The sequence below is a fragment of the Carassius gibelio genome, chromosome A10 (assembly GCF_023724105.1).
Source record: "Carassius gibelio isolate Cgi1373 ecotype wild population from Czech Republic chromosome A10, carGib1.2-hapl.c, whole genome shotgun sequence".
Lineage (NCBI taxonomy): Eukaryota > Metazoa > Chordata > Actinopteri > Cypriniformes > Cyprinidae > Carassius > Carassius gibelio.
Genome location: NC_068380.1, coordinates 10,204,482 through 10,220,312, shown reverse-complemented (window position 1 = coordinate 10,220,312; position 15,831 = coordinate 10,204,482). Strand labels below are relative to the sequence as shown.

Genomic DNA, 15,831 nt, shown 5'->3' with positions numbered 1-15,831 from the left:
TATAAGACGACTGTGTTTTTTCAGATGTATTTCCAAGACAAAACAAACATTGTCTTATATTCGGGTCAAAATGGTAGTTCTTCTTATATTAAAGTATATAGATGCTTATATTTTAGGTATGTGGTCCTTTTCCAGGCAATGATCATATTTTGGGGTTAGTGTCTTCAAAATTTCTGCAAACCTCTGGTCTAAAACAATTACCAAATAGCTGTTTTTAGCTGATGTATTATATTTACCAACAGTTCATAGCAGTTTTTTTATTAAGAAAGTTAAGTTTCTGGACTGTTAAGTGTGATTGCTTCTTGTGAATATGACACATGTAGACCAGAGTTTTTTTTAACAAGAATCTGCTCAGGCGTAAACTGATTTCAGAATAAACATCACTTTATTCAGCCCAGTGCTGGAATTGTGTAACAGTCATTATAATATGTAGCATTTAAAATGTGTATTCAAGATGAAGTGCACTAGTTATGCAACAAGCAAGGTGTACTCATTTAACAACATAGCTATTTATTGATTCACTGCAGCAGAGATTTATTGCTTCAAATTAAATCTATTCTCTTGTAATATTTCCTGCTTAGACTCCACTGTTTATTCTCTAGCTATAGAAACCCACAGGTTGATTAGATTCAGTATCCCTCATCCTTTCTGGTTATACCGAGGATATGGGGTTGAATCCTGCCTAGATCTGTAATAAACCCGCTTGACTCATCTCCTTATTTGAAAAGCTATTTTCACAATTTCATAGATTGTACTTTGTGTAAATATATATCAAATACTGAATTAGAACTAGAAAATGGACCTGGAGCTATACATGTGGCTATGTTAACCATTATCTTAAAAACATGAAAAAGAAAATGTACTAGTAAAATTGTGTCCAGCCCGGAATAGCCTATTTTTTTCCTGTTCAATAACCTGTTCTATTGCGCACCTTATTATAGTTCATTAGAACTTTTTTTTTTTCGATGCCTGTGGCTTTTTGTCACTCAGTTGTTGTGTTTTGTATCTAGCGTTTCTCTGCAGCTCCATGTTGTCAAAAGAACATCAGTGAGTAACATCATGACTCAAGGCTTCTGTAACTCTGTAGCGCCTCCATTCGTCCCCACATGGGGTGAATCACATCCCTGCCTCATTATTTATCCCACACCACCCTTGTGCCAATATTTCCATATCCTTGCTGGCTGAATGGCCTCACTATGTCTGCTCAAATCTCAGTATTCCCGTTCTGATGTGGTTGAATGAACATTTACTATTGTAATGTACAGTTAGCCTGAGAAAGGTTCGATTTAGGGATTTAGATGAACTGCTCTCACCAATGGATGAGCTGATCTCTATTTGTAGGCTCTGGATCGCCCTTATCAGTGCGTCCAGGACCGTGAATAGCTCTGGGAGTGGTTGAATGTGTGACGTTGTCAGCGAAGACGTTCGGTAATGTTAAAATGAAGCTCATTTGGAGTGTGTGAAAACGCATGCTGGGGTGTGATGGGGAGCGGAAGGAAGAATAATGAAATCTCTCCTCCTGCTGTAATACTGGCTCACACACACCCACTTTGCAGATCAGTGTGAGAAATGAGTGTCTTATAAGAGGGCTGACCATTGATCTCTGTGTCAACTGAGTGTTAAAAATGATGGCTCTTGAAAAATTTAGATCAGTCTTTTTATAAATAAGCAGTACAAAAACATTACCAAATAACAGTTAATCACAACAGACAAGGAACATTTTTCATTTCCAATGAATTATTGGCTTCGTTCAATGATTTAGAAGTGCCACGTTTTAATTAAAAACACTACAATCAATATTGTACAATATGATAGCAAGAGTATCCATTAAAACATGCACTAAAGTCATTTTTGAAAGAAATCTCTTTTGCTTTCTGCAATCATTACTCCAGTTTTTAGTGTCACATGATCTTTTAGAAATCATGCTTATTTGGTGCTCAGGAAACATTTCTTATTATTATCGATGTTGAAAACAGTTGTGCCGTTTCTTTTGTAACATTACAAATGTCTTTGCTGTCACTTTTGATCCGTTTAATAGATCCTTGCTTAAAAAAAATTCATTTTTTTTAATGACCTCAAAAAATAAGTTGCTTGTTGCTCAGTAGATTTCAAGTCCATATAAAATCAAAATGAACCATATTTACTTTCATAATACACATTCCTGGTTTTATTGAGGAATTAAATGGTGCACACATTTTTGTTACATCTTTAAGGTGTAAAACCAATTACCCGTTACCAAAGCAAATTTTTCTCTTTGAAAAATCGGAATCGTGTCATAGAAGTAAATGGTTAGTGTATGCATTTCATGTTGTTTTTAATGGGGTCAACAGTTATGCTTAAATTGAGTATCATTGGGGTATTTTACAATCCCGAGTTTGTTGAGATTGAGATAATTGGTAGCTTGCAAAGAGTATAGAGCTATAGAGTGAATGTGCAAAGCAAAGCTCAGAGTTTTTGGTCCTTGCAGAACTTTCTGAAAAATGTTTGAGATCATATTGAGGTTTCTGACTTCTGATCATAGACTTTGGTTTCTTTCCACGCAGTTTGAGAAATTGTTGAGTCCTCATATGAAACTCCAGTTGTCCACTCAAAAATTGCAATTCTGTAATCACTTACTTAAGATCATGTCATCCCCAACCTCTTTGACTTACTTTCTTCTGCAGAACCAAAAAGATATTATGAAGAATTTTAGGAACCACACAGCATTGGAGCCTCTAATATTCCTCTAAAATATCATCTTTTATGTTCCACAGAAGCAAGTACTCTTGGTTGTGCGATGAGTACATTTTTGTTTGAACTACTGTACAGTATATCCCTTTAAAAAAAAGCCCCTTCTCTCTTTCCAACACAATTTAAATTAGCTTGTTTTGGCATTAAATTATACAATTACAGGTAGAATCCAGCATTCTGTTCAGCGACCGTAGTGGTCTCACGTAGGCGTGAATTTGACAATGATCCAAAGCATTTCAGAGGTGTGAGGGATGCATGTTTACCCTCACTGATGGCACAGACAGATTGTGTTTTAGTCCCAGAGGAACCTCAGGAGCGTTAGATGATTTATCCCACTAGCTTGAGGAACCGCATTCATCTCTCACACAGGCAGAGGAGACCCTGAACCGGGGCTAGATAGACTCATGTACTACCCCTCACGAAAGCGCAACTACATTGGCCTGGGGTATCCCACTCTGTTAGCACAGACAGAGAAACAGAGCCCCATACAATACCACAAAAGAGAAGACTCACCAGTCTGTTGGCAATATGAAAATAAATCTGCAGACAAGAGAAAGGAGAAAACAGTGAGACTTTAAAGAGAGAGTGAGTGCGTGTGAGATTTGTGACTTCTCCAAGCATTATGTGTCTCTTTTTGCCCTCCCTCTTTCTCTCTCACCTGCTCTAGACTGAGTGCCGCTAGACTGAGGTTGTCTGTGTGTGTATGTGTGTAGAGTGTGAACAGCATCTCTCTTTCTCTCTCTCTCTCTCTCTCTCTCTCTCTCTCTCTCTCTCTCTCTCTCTCTTTGACGCTGGGACTGGTGACTCCTTCACAGTGTTTACTCATAATTCATACGGAGAGATTCCACTCAGCTACACTATGTTTGCCTCCATTTGGTACGCCAAGAAGCTTGGTCGCAGGCTGCTTCAGAATGCTAGGAAGGCTCAAATGCAGAAGGTAGGTGTGGGAGATTTCAATTTACTCCGTGAAGAGTTCATTTAAAAGAATATGACCTTGTTTGTAGTGCTTTCTAATCTGAATTGATTAGCAAAAGGTGAATTGGAAATGGAAATGAGGAAGGAAATGTATTAGTGCATTGGTTCCTGTGTGTGTTTTCATTAAAATTTGTTAACGCTAAAAAGCAGTCGTGATAATCGTAAAGAAGTTTCTGGAGTGCAAGATTGAGTACTTCCCGTTTTTTCAACATCATATAGTGGGAGTAACATAAAAAACGTTTTATCCCATTGTCTGAATCCCAGCTTGCTTTACAAAGCATTAATAATGATCTGTATGATTCTCATTAAACGGCATAAAATCCTCTTAACCTGCTGTCTTCCTGTTATCCTTGTGTTTACCATGCTGTACCATCTGTGGAGTTAAGCAGTCTGTCTCCCTCTCTTATTCTCACTCTTTCTCTTCCTCTGTCAACTCTCATAGTCTTGAGATGTTCAGCACAATATCTGATTTGTCCTATAGCCTGCCTTCTTGAATTTTAACTAGTCTTGTTTCTGACCAGCTCACTTCAATTCTGATTTGTCTCTTACTATGATTTATATTATATAAACCTTTGGTGCCCTTGCTGAAGATCACAGTTCCTATCATCTGCAAGGGTCCTCAGCACTGTTACACTTTGTAGGGAAGGAAGTGTCTGTGCTTAAACTAGTTTAGGATTTGAATGCAACAGGTTTTATTCTCTTACCTCCCTGATGTGCAAGTGCTCAGTGTTTGAAATTTTTACTGGGGGAATCTCACAAAGTATGTCCAGAATATATCAATGCCATGTTGCATCCTAAAATGGAAAGAAAAATAAATTCAGTATTGTTCAAAAGTTTGAGGTCAGTAAGAATTTCTTTTTATGCTTTTGAAAATCATTTATGCTCACCAAGGCTGAACATATTTCATAAAAATATACAGTAAAACAGTAATATTGTGAAATACTATTACAAATTGAAAGAAAAACAGTTGTCTAAAATGTAATTTATTTTTGTGATGTCAAAGCTAAATTACTACAGTGACATGATCTTTCAGAAATCATTGCTGATGTAGTGCTCAAGAAACATTTTTTATTATTATCAATGTTGGAAAACATTGATAATAATAAAATGTCAAAATGTCCAAAGAAAAATAATGTATGTAAATTTATTTATTAGAAATCTGTTATAACATTATGGAGGTCTCTTTCTTAAAAATAAATAAATAAACTGACCCAAAGCTTTTGAACTTATGAATGCAAGAAAATGAGAACTCAAGAAAATAAAGCTTTTTTAAGTGTTTGCATTGTTACACTATTTTTATGACAATTAATGTTATTAATGTAATACCATTTTTTACATTTGTATTTTTAGTACAGTATTTTTTCAGTCCTCATTCTCAGTGATGTTCATCATATTCTCAATTATTGTAATACAGTAATTAAAATGTGCATAAATGGAAGATATCAGATGCTGTATGCAAATGCTGTAGATATATTTTTTAAATAATATATATTTTTCCTCATTATATTAAGAGAATCCGTAAGTTTGTTTAATGCTGTATTATCAGGAAAATAAAATAGGTTTTATTTTGTGATATTCACCCCCTTTAGTTCTGTGTTTTTGCTACAGGCTTTGCTTTTCAAGTGAGCATCCAGCATACTGCTGCCTAGCAACCCATAACTTTAGTGTTTGGGTAAAACAATCTTCAATCTCTTTTTAATGTTCACACATTTAAACACATACGTTTTCATATGGTCAAGCCTCTGAGGTGAGGAGGAAGATGAAAAAAAATTATTTAAGCACACTAAATGAATCTCCCAGTCTGGAACTTTATGTCCAGAAGAGCAGAACGTGGGTGAATGCAGATGACCGTAGGCCACTTAAGGACACCAAGAAATTACCTAAAAACCATCTGGATCATCTGGATCAGATCACCATCTGGATCAGTTAATGGTTCTGAAATATGCTTTAATGTGGCACAAATCAGTTTTGGAGGAAGAGTGCTAAATTGTCATGAAAATGATTGACCGTGACATGTTCTTATAGGTTCATAAATTCAGTTTCAGTCTCTCCAGCAGAGGCTTCTGGAACATCGCTGGAGTTACTTTGAAATTTGTTTTATCTATCTGCAGAGGAACCTTGGTGTGGCTTTTCTTGGCGCTGCTGTATTTTGGCCTGTTCTGTGTGAGCTTTTATGATATTTGTCTATAAGGGAAGATCTATCAACTACAGCAGCAGTTTGGTAATAATTGAAATTCATTGAAAGTAATTTGGCTTTTAAGGGTGGCTTTGTGTTCAACGCTAAGGGAAAGGTATCGGAGAAGGAGATGGCCTATGAATTATGGAGATTTATTTGGTTGAAGTGCATGGTTTTAGCTTTCGTGCTTGATTTTCTGGTGTATTTTTCTTTTGATTTATGGATCCATAAATAAGCACCTCTCTCACACCTGAATGGTTGGTAAACACAGAAAATACACAGAAAAGGTCTTGCACACTGCTGTAGCTTTAAAGCTTTCAAAGAAATCCAATATTTTTTGAAAATCAAGCTTTTTAACAAGTTTTCTGGTGTAATGATTATTCATGGTTTTGCTATTGGTGTGCTACGAGAGGGTGTTATGGATAAAACTCAGGGCTTGTAAATAGATTCATAAATGTTTAAGGCCCAGTCCTTACAATGAGAAATCATTACAACCCTAGGTTGTTCCTGCAAGTTCCTGTAAGGAAATATGCACCTGCTATATAAATATTCCTTTTATATTGTTAGAACATCCCAGTACACGTTCTCTTCTCTTTTTTTCCCACATCTTCAAAGATCCAATGACTTCTGCCACAGTTCAATACACTCAGCTTGGATTTGGGGAGCGTTTCATACTTATTCGTTGCATCAAAGCACACCTACTATTACATAGGAACCACTGAAGCAATACAATCAAATTGAGATCAATCTTTTTTCATTATTTGATTAGTGGAAAGTGCCTTTTCAGACATTTTTTTAAGCAAAAGTAATTTATTAAAAATGATTTGAAGATGACCCTGGTGTTGTACCTCTATTGGCTTTCCCAAAAATAGTGCTTTTTGTGAATATTTTTGATTTAAACTCCAGAAAGATGGTTGTTTTTGGCTTTGTTTATGTAGCAATGAAGCTCTCTGTCCTTATGCATTCAGTTGCCCTTCATATAAAAGATGTGTGTCTGGGTCAAACCCGGACAGCATGCGCTCTCAGGTCATGGTGCCCGCTTGTCCTCAGACCCATTAAACTTGAGGAACAGGTGAAGGTAGACAGTCTCTATCCTCTCTTTGACCTTCCCACCCCAGCAGCTGCTCTGCAAATGTATCCACACTTACAAAATGTCCTGAAGTTATCGCTTATTCAAATATTTTAAGGGATTGTTTATCCTAAAATGATCGTTGGCATCATCTAGTTGAAGTGGAAAGAGACCAGGAGTTCAAAAATTAAAAAAAATAAACATATGGCCATTTTGTGTAAGGAACAGATAACCAATTATTTTGCTACTGTATTTGCTGAAAGTTTCTTGACATTTGTGGTAAGCATTGATTTTCATGGAATAAAATTTCTGTTTCACGAAAGAAAGTAAGTCACTCAGGTATTTAAAAAGGCATGCAGAAAGAAACTTTCTTTTTATGGCTGCTGAACAAATAAGTGAAAATGAGTGCATAAGTGCATTTGAGACAGTCCAAGGGCAGGTTTCTTTGTGGAGAAACAAACAAAAAAGATTGGATACTTGAACATTTTACGTAAAGGCCACAGGAGGAATGTCTAAAAGCTTTTTTTTTTTTTTTAAGCGGATTGAAGTCAAGGTCTTGATATGAAGCATTTTAAAACATTTTAACATCACACTTTATTCTGCATTCATCACAAGACATGATGTCAAACATGGTAACACTTTACAATAATGTGCATGTGAAAATATCAGACTCGGTGTGCAAAGACCTTAACAAAGATGAATAAATACTGTAATAAATGTGCTGTTCATGGTTCCTTCATGTTTTTAAATACATTATCTACCATTAACTAATGTAACCTTATTGTAATTTGTTACCTCAAACATTTATGTAAACACTACAAAAAGATTACACAAGCAGTGTTATTTTTCTTTAATAGTTTCAGTGGCGATGAAGTCCTGCTCTAATTCTTTCTGTGAGCACAATGCAGTCTCACATATTTCATGCTGTATTTGTTTGATACACATGCGTACCAAACCAAAAGACCTGTACTGAAAATGTCCAGTATGAGTAAATGTAATACATTTTAAAATATATTCAAATGGAAAACAATTGTTTTAATCTGTAATAATATTTCACAGTAATAGTATTTCAAAACCACATTAAAAAAACAAAACACATCTTAAAACATTTTGCAGTAAACCTTTAGAACAGACAAGTGCTGTCTAGGTTGGCATCTGATTACGTTTGGGAACAGAGCTGTAGTGTTGCAGTATAAAGGCAGGATGTTGGATCATTTTAGAGAAGGACTGTAAAACTAGTTAGTCCCACATTGTTGGTGTCATTGTCTCTCTCTCTCTCTCTCTCTCTCTCTCTCTCAACCTCTTTTTTAAAATAAGTATGCATTGTTTAAGTGTTCTCTAGAGCTGCAGAATAAGAAGGACTTAATTAGCACTGCCTTAATGAACATCATGAGAATATTACAATGGCATTAGCAGACAGAATGGCCACATGATAAAGGACTGCATTAAAAGCATCCCTTTTTTTCTTTGTCTTATTGCTCAGAATAGATAAGACTGTATGCGTATTCCTATTGTCTGCCACTATACTGCAGTGTTGTGGAATTATTATGGAGTATATATCATCTTTGTTTGCCTCAGCTGTTGTTTAACCATCAGCAGCCTCCAAGTTCATGCAAATAGTTTCTTTGTTGCAGAGCTGCATATCTTCAAGGACGTTTTGGTTGATTGTGAAAAAGAGGATGGACCTTGAGTGTTGCATTTTGGTTCTGGCCTATAATAAGTTGTTTATATTATCATATTAATGCATTTACATTGCTTTGTTATGACGCTTACATTGCAGATTGATTGATGGTTATGTAGATTGGAATTTAATTAATGAATTCATTTATGAATTTGTTTTCCCCACCTACTTGCCATTAGTTACATTAGCAGGAAAAAACAATAACTTTTTATTTTGCTAATGAATAATGCACAACAAAACCAGGGACATTTATTAAGAGAGTAAATATGGTCCGTTTTGATTTCATGTTGTTTTCATTTTAATTTACTGAATACATGACGCTCTAAATTGGACAGCTCAGATTCATCACTGTCAAGCTGAATGCTTCATTTAACTCTTAATTAGGAGAACCAATTGTGTGACATTTTCTGATTCAGGAGGGGGAATTGCTGTGCATGTCGTGAGATGGATCTGACAGGTAAATTCAGCCGCTCTTCAATCTGAAATAAGACTGTTAATATTAGGATGGCTTTCCCTTACACAAACCATTTCCCCCTGGACTTAAGGCCGGAGCATGTCTCCGTCGGCTAGCAGACAAGCTGTCAGCGACTGACAGTCTATTCCCACAGCGAGAATGGTTGAAGAGGCCAAATGGCAGAAACCATAACACAGGCTAGAAGATCCAACACTACTACAATATTTTAAGTTGAACTTTTACTTAACAGAACCAGTAATGACCCTTAAAATTACTGTGGTGATATTATGGTATTTCCATAGTAAATGTAAAAAAAAAGTTTTTTTGTACCTCCCTTTACTTTGGTTACTTTTGACTTTTTTATGCTGTTTTTGTTGCCAAAGAGTTGAATATTTTTAGTTGCTTTTATTTGATGATTTAAACCGCTGTGTGTTTGTTCTGTTTGTTTGTTTGTTTGTAAGATTAATGATGTGAAGTTCCAGTGATGTATTTAGTGGTTAAAAAACCAAAACAAATTCTCATTAGTTGCTCCGCTTTTTTGTAGATCTAAAGGAAAGAATTATATGTGTCATCAAATGGCCCACCATTACCTGGAACAAACCCAGACGTAAGCATATCATTTCATCGTCCTGCAATCTGCACTGTATATTTATTCTTTCCTTGTTTCTAGTCCTGAGATCAGACCATAAAGGCTTTAACAGTCCCAGATGAGAGCACACATGTAACTATAGCTTTTTAGCTCACTTTAAGAGTCAAACAGTAACGTCAGACTGCTGGGATACCAGCTTAAATAATGTTATTGTTAAAATACTCTCTCTGCGCAGTTTTATATTCAGAAATATGAACTGTATAAGCAAATCATTTATAGAATGAGAATTATTTTAATTTTTTTTTTTTATAATGTTTGTTTTTTGTTTTATTTTTTAGATAATTCTTCTTCTTCGTCGTCTTATTTTCATTGGATTTTAAAAATTAGCATGATGTTGTTCAAGTGATTTATGAAGTATCAGTTTTGCCCACTCAGATGATTGTCCACAACAATTTTAATCAAAAGAATAGTATCTCTTATGATGTTCAAAGATCTTTTGATGGCCTTAGATGTTTTCTGAGCAGGTACCTTGATCATCGCACAACACTCTGAGTTCTGTATTCTGATTAATTATCCTGAAATTCCTAATGCATATGGATCACTAGTTAATCTCCAGGCAACAAAAACACCATCTATTTATATTACATTTATGCATTTAGCAGATGCTTTTATCCAAAGCGACTTACAGTGCATTCAGGTGTTTTTTTTTTTTTTTTTGTTTTTTTTTACCATTATAGTACATATGTGTGTTTCCTGGGAATTTAACCCACAATCTTTTGCGACGCAAACACAGTTCTCTACCACTGAGCCACTGGAACTATATGAGCTGATGTATGTCTGTGCTCAGACATCATGTCTCCTATTTCAGATCGCTTCATTTTTTTTCCACCCCTTGTCTCTTATACACAATAATATTTGTATTTGATCTGTTCTTCTATCACTTCATGCCTTCTCTCCCTCTGTCTGGATCTCTCCAGGAGGCCTTACAAGATGTGCAGGTTAAAACTTATGTATAATAGATGGAGCTCTCGGCTGAAGGTAACAGATGGGGGGAGTTTGAGTTATGGATTACAAAATGTCATACTGTTGATACGCAGAGCAGGGTGGATATAAACATGAGCAGAGGGAGAGAGATGGGTAAGGATAGGTTTTTGAGATGAGTGTTGGCCCATATCTTAGAATTCCTTGTATAAGGGTCTGCTTTTCTTTCTTGATCTTTGTGTATGGTAGTCATGGGGCAACCCGATTCATGTTCCTCATCCTTGCCTATCCAGTTTTATCCACTGAACCCATGGGAAAGAGAGAGAGACAGACAGAAAGACACAGTGAGACAGGGCTGTTTGTTCTGTAGCTGAACAGGGGGTTGGATAATCCAGTAACACACAATGAATGTGAGAGGAGCAGTTTTGACCAAATCATGTCTCAGAGCGAACCCTTTCTTGTTAATGCAACACAAACATCAATTTTAACAGACAGCACACATTCACACCTATAACATAGACGTAAAAAAAAACACAGCATTATAGTGTCTGACACAATCATGAAAAAAACAAAGTATAGAAGTATCAGAAAAATAATATCTGCCATCATATGAAAGGCTGTTGCTTCAGCTACAGAATTTGGTCTCTGTAAGCTGTTAGAAGATAAACCTTACAACATTTTCCACACTCTCAATTTATTATTTGTCCACCAGTAATAGCCAATAATTATTGTACTTATTTTCTTCCTTATTTATTTTTAAATGTAATAATTTCCAGAACATTTATAATGTTCAGTGTCATTCTGTAATAGAAAGGATGCTGATGTTGTAGTTATAGTTTTGGAAAAATGGAAATAATTTCAAAACATGGTAAATGGCTTAAATTTTGTTTCCACTACCACGTTATTGAACATCTAATAATGAAATTGTTATGATACATTTTCCTAGTTTAAGATTGAAAATCTAACTAAAGGGTAAAACTATAACATTTAATCTTAATAAAAAATAAAAAAGCTTGAAGTTGAAGAAACATTAATTGTCTATATGCATGCTAATATTTACAGTAGATTTGTATACAGCACAGGCTCATCCCTTGATGGAATCATATGCTGTATGTCTCATTGCATTTCTTTTTTGCCCGTTCAGACCAGGCTGCAATTGATATAATGATCAAGAAGCTGTCAGACCATTTTCTTTGCGAACCTGATTAGCCGCTTGTCCTCATTTAGCAACATTTTGTGCTGTAATCAGAGAGATTATACATTTAGCCTGTCTATTCTGGGATTTCCCATCATCCCTATTTGTCTAATTTGGCAGCATGGAGCCCAGGACATGGTTAATTGCTGTTTTTGCGTTTAATTTTCCTTTCACACTCAACATCCTGTAATGCACATTTAAGCCTGCTGTGGCGTTCCCAGTGTGGTGAATTTAAGTTTGGCTCGTGTCTGCGACTGATAAACATCACTGCGTATGGATTTGTGTTTGTGGGCTCCATTATTGATTGGCTGTAATCTGGCAGTGGCCACTCTGTGGACTGATGTTCCCCTAGGCTTTAATTATATCCCCATGTGATTTGCATCTCAGTGCTGCCCCTCGCTAATCTCATCTCATCTACCTCCCTCTGCCACCCCATCACCCCCTGATTTATTGAGTTTGTGTCACTCTCTGTGAACTTTTTTCTCCCTACCAAACCCTGAAAAAAGTCCAACTAAGCTTTGGTTAGCCTAGCCTACCATTGCACAGACCACGGCCAAAAGGATCCATCTCAGCCATTCCACTCACATACGCCATCCCCCGATGGAAGGGAATACTCATTCAAGGATGAACAGACTTCATGCCGTCCTCTCGAGCAGCACAATGATTTGTTTGAGCGTTAACGCCTGTCTAAGCCTGGAGTTCTAAACGTCCTAACATCCAAAGCCGCTGGATTTGGCTTCTGATATTTGACCGACTTTCAGTTTTTTAAAGAATCAATGGATTAGTTTGTTTATTAGCCAAAAGCACTGAAAAGTCAATAATCTTGTTTGTTTGTTTTTTGGTGGTTTGACTCCACTGTGCCGTGGATATGTACATTGTATCTGTGTTAGGGTGACCCTGTTGTGAAGCTGTCCATTGATTGGGTGCCTTCGAAATGCTTTGACAGTGGCTTTTGTGGAAGTCTGCGCATTGTCCAGCTTTGCTGGGCGAACTGCCATCCACCATGAGCTACATGTTGACAAATAATGGCCTTTTTCGGGAGAAGTTCCACCGAGGAAGCGCGCCCAACCTTCTTGCCCCTCCTCAAACTGAATCCTTACGACCGCTGCACAAACGTCTCAGCGTGGAGGCCTTGAAGAGCAAAGCTCCCGACTTGGGGCCGATTAAATGGCCGTCGCTCATCACCATCTGTAAATGGAAGCAAAATTTGACTGAGAGACTTCTGAAGAGACACCGAAGGAGTTGCAGTCAGGTTAGCAGCTCTTTATTCAGTTTAAAACAAGTAGACCAGCATTTCATAACCAAATCTTTTAGACAGGGTTTCCCAGGCAATTAAATGGTTTTCAAAACCAGTCTACTTAAAGGGGGGTGAAATGCTCGTTTTCACTCAATATCCTGTTAATCTTGAGTACCTATAGAGTAGTACTGCACCCTTCATAACTCCAAAAAGTCTTTATTTTTATTATATTTATAAGAGAAAGATAGTCTGTACAGATTTTTCCCGGAAAAACACGAGCGCCTAGAGGCGTGACGTGTGGGCGGAGCTAAAGAATCACGAGCGCCAGTAGGCTTTTGAGTTGAGAGCATGTGGAAGCTGAGCCACAGATCCAGAGGCTGAAATTTAACAAGAGCTACATCAGTAAATGCGTCTCTATGTGGTATGTACTGAAACTGTATATATTTGCTTAGCGGTTTTGGAAAATGACTAAGTTCCACTATATGTCGTCTTTTTTATTTATTTATTTATTTTTTTAAGCTGTACATGTGGAAAGTGCAGTTTGATGACAACATCGCATGTTTACTTGATGTGCTCACGTGCTAAGTTCACAACACAGAGATATTTGAAGCAGTTTTACTCACCGCATGCGGTTCCAACACACGATCGTGACCCTTTTTCGTTGCGACTGCATTATCCTTAAGAAATAAACTATGTTCAAATCCGTCGTCAAACTGGGCCTTGTTTGTAAAACAAGCATCTTCGAAATGCAGGGAACAAACAAAAACACTTGCACAACTTCGTTGATGCTCTGTAAAAATAAACTCCATCCACTGGTCCCTTAATGCTGTTTCTCTTTTGGTAATCTGTGCAGGGTTGTCTTGCCCTGGCAACCAAAAACACACTTCTTTTGTGACTTTTCGCGACGCGCTCGCTCTGATCAGTGAATCGCTCTGATCAGTGAAATGTCTGTGCTGCTCAGCCTTGCTATACGGGAGCGCGCGCTCTTCCGGCAGAATTGCCCTTAGGACCCATATAAGGAAATTCCGCTCCATCTAACGTCACACAGAGCCATACTCGAAAAAAACTTTCCGAAACTTGTGACAAACCGGAAGAGGTTTTTTTGGAACAAAAATACTCCTTCAAACGTACAACTTAATTTTTGAAACTTTGTCCATGTTTAGCATGGGAATCCAACTCTTTAACAGTGTAAAAAACTCAGTATGCATGAAATAGCATTTCACCCCCCCTTTAAGAGGAATAATTGTTCACAGTTCTCCATTGATCCTTTTAACCGCCTTCTCGCTTTGGTTAGATAATGCTATTTTAAATTCTCTGTCTCTCTGGTGGATTTAGCCACTATTCCATTTTTTATTGAACCATTGAACTTGTTTCATAATTTCTGAAGTTGATTACACAGGCCTGGCTCTCGACCAAATGCATTCCGTGCATTAGCCTTTGAAACATCACCCACAGACGCTGCCAGCACTCAGAGACCTATTCCAGTGGAAAAGAGACTAATGAAACTAATCAATGTAAGAGCTGTCTTCTGTCTTTAGAAGAACGCCAGAGGTGTTAAAACAATTTAAGGTTGGATGTGCAGCCTGAAGCCCTATTTTAGACAGAAAATGCTCAGGAAATGCTATGCTGTGTAGATTGAGAGGTTTATGTATGCTAGGCTAGATGTGCTAACGCAAGCCTCACTCTTAAAATTCTTGCAGTTTTGGGGTATTATCGTTTTCCAAAGGCAGTCCAATCAAAAAAAAAAAAAAAATCCCATAGACTTGCATTGAAGGAGGCACTGAGCTGAGGGAAGGGGTTCTTTTGACTTGTGCCATCAAGTAACACCCTAATAATGCACTTAAAAAAACTCTCTTTATTAACTCAGAGCACACACTTGAGTTAATAAACTGTAAATAAAGTATAGTTGAGGTACAAGTTGATGAGATGGAAAGGATAAGAGGACATTAAGAGGAGTTGAAACTGTCTTTTAGTGAACACTAATGGGGATTATTTTGGTGCTGATGGTGCTGAACGCAGTAGCCATAGGCAGGGTTCAGGGAACCTCTTCTTGAATCCAACAAAAAGCTATTTCTCCAAAGTAAGTCTTGGCACTACAGTACTTTTGTATCTGCAGAGCTAACATCATTACCCCTTGCATTAAATTATAATCACTCCACTGTTTAACTTTCCACTGTTTAAGTTCCACTTATAACTTCCATCACCTTTTATTCCATAATTCAGTGAACTGGTGTGGTCGTTAAATCTGAGGCCAGTTCAGCAGTATGAGCTCTGACAGATATTTTGGCAGACTATGAATTCTTAAAGCATATACTGTTCACCACAAGCTCTGTTCAAAAGTTGCACATTATTATTATTTATTTTCTCCAATTAAAATTTTTGGGCAAAAATGTAATATTTCATTAAATATTTAGCGTTTTGCCTGTTATCAAGCTCATTTGGAATCTCCAGAATAATATCAGTAATATATTTCAAATCAATTATAATTGAAACAATAAATCTGACAGCAATGGCACAGTGTTATTTTACAATTATTATTGATATACTATTGTTGATTTTATTAATATTTTGAAAAATACATTTTATATTTTGATTCAAATTTTAGTTTTTGTTAATTTTGTCATTTGCTTTGTTGTTTTTATTATTTTCTCATATTTGTTTCTATTTTTGTTTTTGTTTTAATTATTTTAATTTATTATAGTTTGTTTCTAAGGCAACATTTTCTGAAGTTTTTATCATGTAGT

The 15,831-nt window shown here is 36.6% G+C and overlaps 1 protein-coding gene across 4 annotated transcripts in view; it reads left to right on the top strand.

Moving 5' to 3' along the window:
- Window positions 1-15,831, top strand: part of LOC128021123 (disks large homolog 2) — a 180,449-nt gene that overhangs the window by 96,373 nt on the left and 68,245 nt on the right. The window contains exon 1 of one of the 4 annotated variants that reach the window (XM_052608071.1): window positions 3,574-3,667. The exons of the other annotated variants lie outside the window; for them this stretch is intronic. Within the exon in view, the coding sequence (XP_052464031.1) occupies window positions 3,590-3,667 (78 nt within the window). The 5' untranslated portion in view covers window positions 3,574-3,589. Of the gene's footprint in view, window positions 1-3,573; window positions 3,668-15,831 lie in introns of those variants that run through there. 4 annotated transcript variants of the gene reach the window in all.